The 9910-nt window shown below is 41.4% G+C and overlaps 1 protein-coding gene across 1 annotated transcript in view; it reads right to left on the minus strand.

Annotated features, from left to right (window-relative positions):
• Positions 1-9455, minus strand: part of kcnb2b (potassium voltage-gated channel subfamily B member 2b) — a 167444-nt gene extending 157989 nt beyond the window's left edge. The window contains exons 1-2 of the mRNA XM_041814209.1: positions 9039-9455; positions 7260-7964 (exon numbers count right to left, since the gene is read on the minus strand). Coding sequence (XP_041670143.1) covers positions 7260-7844 — 585 coding nt within the window. The 5' untranslated portion in view covers positions 7845-7964; positions 9039-9455. The remainder of the gene's footprint in view (positions 1-7259; positions 7965-9038) is intronic.
• Positions 9456-9910: the final 455 nt, after the last annotated feature.

Raw genomic sequence — 9910 nt, forward strand, 5'->3', positions numbered from 1 at the left:
CTACTTTCTTGCCCCCAAATGAAGATATTTATAACCTTATTAAAGCTCCTGTAAAAAACTATGAAATACATTGATCATGGCAACATGTGGACAAAGTTGCATGCCCTATTTCTTGTTCTTGGATTTCAAATCTCATGTACTTCTATGTAATGTAAATCTATCTTGTGGAAAATATCACCAAAGGCAGGTTCAGCTGTGTGCTTTAACTCTATTTGTCTGATACCTACCCCACAGCAGTGGCTGCAAACATTAAAAATGGCCTTATAGGACAATCAGTCTTGCCGTAAATGGTCTTGTCTGCCTTTGTGGGTTAAAGAGGACCATCAGTACTAATCTCACTCTGTTTCATAGTAGGGCTGGGCAATTAATCGCAAATTAGATTAAATTGCAATATGGCCTGCTGTAATTTACAAATCACACAAGTTGCAATATTTCTTTAACTTGAAATGTGTCAAAACACCAGTTTAATAAACCATTTTTTTGTAACAGCAGAGATTTTATGCACATTATCCAAATATTCAAGTGTCAAATTTTTTAGAATGGTTAACTTTTCATATTTTATGTAGGGTTTCTTTTTTTTTAAGATTTTTTTTTTGGGCCTTTTCATGCCTTTATTGGAGAAAGGAGGACAGTGGATAGACTCAGAAACAGGAGAGAGACATGCCACAAAGGGCCATAGGCCGGGTTCGAACCCGGGCTGCCCGCGTACATGGTGTGCGTTTTAACCACTCGACCATCTGCACGTCCCTTTATGCACGTTTTTCTCAAAGAGGGGGTATTATACTTTTCCGATTTTTAAAACATGAGTATAAAGTCACAATGTTGGGTGTCCATACTTCACGTATGCAAATTTTCAAACTGCAAGATAAAGGTATGTGGCAGTAATCTTGGAATTAGAGTGTAAACTGATGGAAACAGTTCGTTGGGAATCTCTCCGAGATCTTCCCGAGACAAGATTTCGATGGAGCGAACTGATGAGGTCATTGCAATAGGATCTCCTGACTGGTTCGTCTGTGCTGCCGGCAAAGCGGAACAGACCGCCCCCACAAGGCCTTTTAGCCATTTAGAAACACAGTAATTAAACACTTATCAAACAGATACGTCCTGCTCTATCCTTCGCTGCTGCTGGTTTTCTTCCCCCTCTCTCTCCAAACTGTCAGGGTCAGACTCAGGGTCTAACACGTACAGACGTATATCAAAATTCGCCATATTTTACTCAGTCGGACCAGTTCATTCAAAGTTTACAACTACTAGCATAGCAACATAGCCACATTGGAGGAGGCAGGCGCAAAACATTGAGTCCTGCTGCCGGCCAGCCTCCAGAAAATCGGCCAGTCGGAGGAAAGCAGGTCCGTGGAGGGGGGGTGTTAAAGAGACAGCAGCGAAAATGAAGCATTTCAGACGGAGATTAAAATAAGGGTTTTTCAGGACGCCAGTGTGAGAAACATGAGGAGTGAGTTCACAAAAGTCATACGCCGAGTTACAATCAGCTGATAGCCAGCTTCACCTCCTCCACCCCAGCCTCCTCCTTCATAGCATAAAGCTTGTTGCACCCTCATATTCAGATTCATGCTACCATGGATTAATTGCTTCTAAATAATTTAATTGTTTTCCATACACACTGTCATAAATGTGTGTATCTATATGGAGATTTCTAGCCATGTACTCCCTGTAAAGTCAAAGCAGCTGCTTGACCACCCCAGGGAGTTTCTTTTGAGCAGAACCTTCTCTGCCAAGTAAAAATCTTGTAAATCCATTTTGCAATAAAATGGTTAAATGTATGATGAGTGTCCTGGCTGGATGTAGGCTATAATATGGAATGATTTATTGTTTGAATTTGTTGAAAAATACACGAGGAACCTAAGAATAATCCCATATTAAATCGCAATTGCAATACTGGGGGAAAAAAATCACAATTGTATTATTTTTTGCAAATCGTTCAGACCTATTTAATAGCAAGGTAAAACTCCTTATAGGAGCTTTAAGTGAGAAATCTTCCTTATTGGTCTTGCAGTTGTACAATATTATCACACAGACTAATAATAAGGCTTTTAATGACTCATACAGACTGTATGCATGCTTTCACACTGCTAATAGGTTTATATGTGTACCTTATAGGCTTCCTTATATGAGTCTTGCAAAGTGTTTTCCAGTAAAGCTGAAGCAGTGACTCATTGTAAACAAAAGAGGGTCAGGCCAGTACAAATCCTTCTGACTCCTTATCAAGGATGACACGTCCTACTGGATTAATAGAAATTATAGCCTAAAGTAAGGAAACAATGGCAACATCCATTTGATATTTGGCCACGGCAATCTTATTCAATGCAATAGCATATGGCGGTTCTTTACCACAGGCTAGAAGCTGTGAAAATACTTTTTTTTCCTGCAATTTTTCTGTAATTCCATTTTCAGTTAAATTGCCAATCAGCTGCGGGTATACATGTGGGATGCTACTGCAGGTGTTCTTTTCAGTGCAAGCCCTTAAAAGATCTTGTGACATTAGCTCCTTGTTTTTTCCCCCTGAATGCTCACCTGTGATGAGCCAAGCACTCGATTGAACTGGACACCAAGTAACTCCCTGCCCCTCCTCTTCCTCCTCCTCACACGACTGGGTCAGTCCAACTAAAGCCATGCAGAAGCACGTAAAGGCCACAGCATCAGCCCATGTCCCCTTTGTTTTGACCATTGCGTTCATTAATCATTGGGAAAGCCTTGCAAGGATCCAGCTTAGTAGTAGAGGGACTGCATCTCTTACATCACTCTCTCACTCTCAGGGCTTTTCCCACCAGTTTATTTCACTTCTAGCTTTCACAAATTCTACTGTACTGCTTTCTGTTTTTTTTATTTTTGGTTTTGGTGCAATGGCTGCAACCTTTACAATTCTGGGAGTGCTTGTAAGAACTCCCTAAGCATGAGTTCGTGTTATTGCTGATGAATGTAATCCTAGCTTGATTGACCCTCTTGAAAAGGTCAGTCCTCTCATGCTTAACCTTTACTTAAGGGCAGAGAGTGCCATAGGTTCCATAAGGCCACGCTAATATCTGATTAAAGGAGGAAGTGTGAGAAAAAGACGGAATATGTGCACATCAGATTGCTGTGATTGCATCTGATAGAGGGCTCAGGTTGCCATGTATAAATGCACACGGCCGTGTACCAGCCTGATAATGGCATATCCTTGGTCAAGGGCTTTCAAGAGTCCTCAGTGCACCCACAAAAGGCTTCCCTGACCTCAGGAAACTGCTATCTGCCAGTTGTACACCCCTGAGAGTGTACTTTTAAATGTACTTTCAGCTGAGGATAACCTTTGCGCGATCACAGGGCAGAGCCATTACAGTCGCGTTCAAGTTCTCCTGGTGGAGCACTCAGCAGAATATCAATGCAATTTGAATTAGGGTGGGATTTCCCTTGAAGGTTTCACAGGCTTCCCCCACATGATAGTGATCAGGTCAGCAATACCCTGATGCATCTAGAGACCAGGGGGCCATATTAAAGAGGTAAATCACTTTAGATACACCACAGCTTATCAAATTACCCTGCTGCTGTCACCTGAGTTTGCCTTAACTTACATATTGGCAGCCTCTTTGTAATTGATTCTTGTGATGTACAGCTTCCTCATGGAGGTAGAAGACAGTTATTAAGACGAGGCGGGAGGCTTGTCAATCACAAATCACCGGGAGAAAACCAGCCATGCAGGAGAAATACAGGAAGGAGGGCTTAGCATGTTAAGACGTCCTATAAAAGGATCTCCACCGTAAATACTCCGTCACATTACCTTATCTATACCGTTTAAAAAGCTGAACACAGCTCTGTGATTTAGCACAAGCATCCAGAGATCTGAGATTGAATCTGCACTCTTGATTCTTTTATTTATGCTCTTCTTAAATCTACTTCACATATTCCAGTGTTAAATCTGTGCTTCTGGTTAAAAAATCTGTGCAACTTATTTTTGAATGAACACTTTTTGTTTATTGAATTTATGCTTTTGGTTTTTGATTCAACACATTTAATCCTTAAATCAACATTTTTGAGTCTTGAATGTTTAGTTCTTAAATCAACGCTTATGATTGCTGGATATGCATTCTGATGTCTGAAGCTAATTTCTTATTGTTCATACCAGTGTCCACCAACCAGCAGGGCACGGACCAGTACCAGACCCTTAGTTATTTGGTACTAGGCCACACAGAAAAAAATATATATATTTTTTTCTCATTTTATTGAAAAATCTTAAAGATATTTTGTCTGATAAATGACTGCATTCTCTTCTGTCATGTCAAGATGCTCGTCTTGATCATGTGACACTGAAAAATTAAGCCCACAAGCTAAACAGTGAAAAACAAACACCTCAGGTGTAATCGTCTCCAGCGAAACAAGCCCAGAGCTCCAAATTAATCAGCATTTTGGTTCAGTGTATTTTTTCTGCATTTTGTTTTTGTTTTTATGCTGTGTGTTAAATTCTATTTTGGTATATTTATTCCCTTACGCATTGATGGCCAGTCTTGAAAATGCTGTACTTTACTCTTGATTCTTGAATGCATGTTCTTTGTTCATAAATCTTTTAATTCTTGAAAAGTTGCATCAGGATTTAAACATACTTTCTTAATTCTTGGATATACCATATCAATTTCTTAATTTATTTTCAAATCATTATGCCAGTCTCTGAATTCTGAATCTGTGCTTGAGCATCTTGAATCTCTACATTCATTATTTGAACATACATACTTGATTCTAGGACAAACTATTTAGTGCTTTTACACTATTTCTAAACTATTTATACTCTTCTGATACATGGATTAATACATGATTCTTGAATTAATGATTTAGATTTCTGTATCAATGCTCTTGATTCTAAAACCTTTACTTTGATTTTTGACGCTTTCCATTTGTTTTTGAATATGCACACTATAAACAATTTTAATCTTTATCTATTTCTTAAATCATATCTTTAAAATCAACACTCTTGATTCTCAAATGTACTGATGAATCTTAAATATATGATTTTATTCTTGTATTTCCTTTTAAGATTCTTAAATATATCCTTCAAATGTATCATCGACATGATTGATTCTAATAAATCTTAAATTTTTTAATCTAATCTCTCATACTGCACTCCATTTACCTCCAAACTTGGAGGTTGGAGCTGAGGGTAACAACATATCCAAGCTGTATGTGTTCTGGTTGCTATGAGTTGCAACTGAAGGTACCAAAGTGGCTCGGAGTCTCCGAGTCAGAATATCAAATTCAGGGTGCATTTATGATAACATATCTGATTGGCCAGTAATTCTTAAATCTGCTTATCCCTCTTGAGTTTATGGTGTGGATTATTAAATATGCACTCTAATTTATTGTATCTAAACTCCTGATATCAAAGGTCACATCATGCAAATACAATTTTTCAGGCGTTTCTAACAAAAACAACCCTGACCTGTCCACAATCCCCCCAAGAATCAGAAAAATCCAGCCCCCCCCCCCTTTCAGAAAATGTGTGCTGAAACAAGCTGTTCTCAGATTCTCCCCTCATGATGTCATGTGGAGAGTTAGCCCCGCCCCCCCAGGCTCAGTTTGCCCTCCCTGCTTGGATGAAAGTTCCACCCTCCTCTCCTGATCCTCCTCTCAGCTACCCAGCAGAGCCACATCCATTAAGCCAAAACAACTTCCTGAGAGAGGAGGAGTCAGAGGCAGAGTCAGACAGTTCATTAACATTTAAAGCCACAGACACAGAAGCAGCTCGTTCAGAGCAGGGCTGAAACAGAGGAATTTTAGACATGCAAAATCCAATAGTGGAGTTTTTTTTTTCAGCAACAAACTTCACAGGCATGTTTTGGGGACCTCTGAGACCGATATAAACTTGTCTTAAAGGGTTAAAATATGTGACCTTTAAATTTACATTATTGATTTATCAATGAACACTGTTTTGAATTCATGCTTTTTCTTTTTAACTTTGCTGTTAATTGTTTAATTTATACTCTTGTTTATTGTATATAAACTCCAGATTCATGAATCAACCCTTAATATTCTTGAGTAGATGCAATGATCCTCTGTTGTCATGATCCTGAATAATACGTCTGATCCTAAATCAGAGCTCTGTTTGCCTCTTGATTCTTAAACTGACACCACATACTCTTAAGACACAGCTTTTCTACAGACTTTTTTAATCACTCCTGACTCTTGATCTACTTTTACCCTCAATTAGAGTGTCTGAAAGAATGCACCACATGCACCGCATCACACAGGGTTTGATCTTCTCTTTGATTGTGCACAAACACAGGAACCTCATGCTTATGATCCGCTGACATGGAATATAATCCTGAGGACAACCCTGTCCTGCACTGCCCGGTGATGAGATCAGGATACTGGAGACCAAAGGTAAATTACCAGTGATTGGATTTCATCAAGGTTGACCTACCTAATTGAGGACTGAGTCAGAGCAAGGATGAGGTGAGAACAAGGTGGAGGAGGAGGAGGAGTTGAAAGAGACGTCATCATTTTAGCGAGCCTTAACATTGCTGCACAGGCGTTCTATTTCTGTAAGACTGATCATGGAGTGATAGACTGATGCTGCAGTTTTCTACACATGCAAGAGGAAAAGCAGGGACGACCACTTTAGTATGCATCAAGTAGGAGGAATATGTAAAAATAACTGTTCCAGATGCATCAGGTTTCCTCAACACACTTGCAACAAATTTTGAAGTCATCCTGTCAGGTCCGGAAAGTCTAACGTCTACAAAACTGACACATGAAAGCACCAAGAATCAGACATGAGCCGGTCCCTATAAGAGAAACAGCGTGTCACAAATGTAGACAAATCTTTTCAACGCTGACATACTTTATCCCTGCATGGAAACCAACACTAGTAGCTGGCGTGCTTACCAATTATTTTGTCAAAGCAAAAGGAGTCTAAAAGTAGCTCCTGCTGTGATTTATGACTGCCAGAACTATACATTACTTCATCGTGACGTTTGCTTGCACATTACGCATCCAAATCCCAAAAACTGCATCTTCTTCTATATTTAGCCCACGCCTGACAACTGTTGCTGCGTTCAAAGATGGGAACCAGACAGATGGCAGAAGAAACACCTGATGAGAGTACAGTACACACCTGTTTAAGATTCAAATAGATGGGCTCATGCTTATTTTTTACAGGTGGGAGTAGGCCTTTTGAAAATAAGTGTGCTTGTAATGTGCTATGATCCAGGCAGAGTGTTCTGCTTTGGATGTGAGATGGGGGCGGTGCGATCACACTTCCCGTTTCAGTTCCCTACCTTGGCAGCCACCGAGGAGCTGGGCTTCTCCAGGAGATCCCACAGCTTCTTTCTCTTGTCCGGGCAGCAGGTGTTATCAAACTCTCCCTCTCCCTCCCTCTCCCTCATCGTCTCGGCCTCTCTCCGCAGCTCCTCGTTCATCTGCTCCTTTTTCTGGTGGTAGCGGGCCTGGCAGCACGACTCCAGGTAGATCTCGTCGATGCCCCAGTAGTCTAACTCCTGGCCAAACGAAAGGGCACACATCTCCTCCATCATGTGTAACTTCCCCGTGCGGTAAAAGTTCAGAATGGAGGTGAAGGCCCCAGGATGCCGGTCGAAGAAGTACTCGTTCTCGTTCAGGCTGTAGTCGTCGCAGACTTCCATCAGGGATTCGTGGGTGTTGCAGTCTCTGAGCTTGCCAAGCCGGGTCCTGGGTAGTCGGTCCAGCGTCCGCCACAAGACCTCATGGTTAAGACCCCCGACATTAAGGCGGACCCTGCGGGAGCGGGCTTTGGTGCGGATGATGTCTATGGGTTCAGGGGGCAAGGAGGGAGCGGTTCGGATGTTGGAGGGCTTGAGCCCTGCTGGTCCAATCTTCTCAGCCATTTTGATGGAGAAGGAGACTTAAGGAGGATGTTAAAATGACTAAAAAGGGGAAAAGAAATATAAGGGGGGGTCTAAAGTTTTCAATTAAGTAGGATCCTCTTTAGTAAAGTCCCTCCATGACTGAGAAAACAAGTGAGAGACAAGAGAGAGTTTGTGAGATGACAAAAAAAGCAGATCATGCACAAGTAAATCAATTTGACAAGCTTCTTTCATCCTAAGAAACAAAAATAAATCCGTTCCTTTCAAGCAGCATGAGGACATGGTCACCTGTTACTCCTATTTTCACTCCAAAATAGCAACAGCTGCACAGTTATTGATCCCTTTCATTACATTTCTAAGAAGGTGTTAGACAGAATCAATGATTTTGTTTTTAACAGTCAATATGGCTGCTTTGCTTTGCTTTACTCTCCCTCCCAGCACTGCTGTGGTTGTGCTGTAAGGGGGAAGGAACTCCTGCTGGAGCACTACTTTCAGTGCAGCCCCATAGGCTGAAAATGGGACTTACTGAGTGGTTTGTCAGGAAACAAATGCACTGAAAGGAGCCTTTAAATCTACTGCTATTCCACCAATGTGGGCCTTTCATAACAGTTCATATGTGCTCCTGCCTCACATTGCTTATCACAGTCACAAGTGCTGTCAGCTATCACCCTATGCTCAGGAAGAAGTCATTCTTTAGATATTTTATATTTATTAGAATCCTTAAAAGTCCTCAAAACCATCAGATAAGCCTTTGAATTTTGAATAAAAGTTGTTAATATTGACGTATTTAATAATTAAAGGAGGCAGGTCAACATTTCTAATCAGTAACATCCTTTTACAGGATTAAATTAAGCTGACGTACTTGAATGTAACAGTTTTAGCCACATTTAGCACTGCTTGATAAAATATGTGCCACAAATCAGCATATTCAGCATTCAAAGCGACTATTATGAGTATACAGGAGTACCAGAAGGGATTTATAGGAGAATTACTTTGCTAATCCGTGTATTCTGACTTGCTCTGCAGTCTTATAAATTCAGAAACACTGCATACCTGTTACGCTAACACGTTCCTTCTGTTCGCTTAGGTTTTGTTGCCTTACACCTTGTACTGAATGTAAATCAGAGTAAAAAACCTGTCCTGGCAGCTCATGTCGATTCCGTTCAAAGTGTCCTCTAAATTGGCTAAAAAGTCCCAGAAGAACAGTTCTCTCACCTTGCAGAGATAAACCACCTTTTGCATGCAAACTCCTCTCGTTCCTCGGGGAGTAGAGGATGAAAGGGGAGCCGGGATACCCCTCCAGTCAAGCGGCCACAGCTGAGGAGAGAAGTCCGCGGTCTCCGCGTTGAGAACGCGCGTCCCACATTTTGTTGAAAATGAGTCGCGAGGAGAAGTAAAAAAGCGTGAATGTCTTCATTTACAAAGGGTTAGCGGGACGAAACAGGCGCCGTTTCGCCATTGAAGCACCGGGGTACAAAAAGAGTCCGGCTTCCCTGCCTTGCCTTGCCTTGCCTGCCTTCATCCAAAAGCAGCCTGGCGCGTGCAGAGAGGACGGGCTCACTGAATCACTGAGTGCTGCAGACGTCGCGCGCGTAAAAGGCAACGGGAAGGAACGGGATAAGCGAACTGCGGAGTGTCCCGCTGTACACTACATGAGGAGGAGTAGAGGGGTGCACGCGGTCTGCACCACGTCCTAGTGGCACAAACCTCCATGTAACTCGATAGGGGAGTACTTCTTTTATGAGAGGCAATGGAAATCATTCGACGTTGGTGCTTTTGAAATATCGAAGGAGCGTGATTAAGAGTGGGCGCGCGGGATATTTTATTGGTCCAGTTATAATGAGATATCAGGTTAGGATAGTCTAAACACGGTTTTAGACATATAAACAAACACATGAAGGCGTCAGTGGTCATATTAGGGGGCATGTCCACTGAATGTTTATGCATAATTAAGTCTGTAAGATTATAGGGAATCATCTCCAGATATAAAGGAGATAGGAAATATTATTTTAAAGTGAATAAAATTGGCATTAACCCATCTTATTTTAGGAACACGAGTAACAAATTACTCCCCACCTCTCACACAC

This window comes from Cheilinus undulatus, linkage group 19 (genome assembly GCF_018320785.1).
Source record: "Cheilinus undulatus linkage group 19, ASM1832078v1, whole genome shotgun sequence".
Lineage (NCBI taxonomy): Eukaryota > Metazoa > Chordata > Actinopteri > Labriformes > Labridae > Cheilinus > Cheilinus undulatus.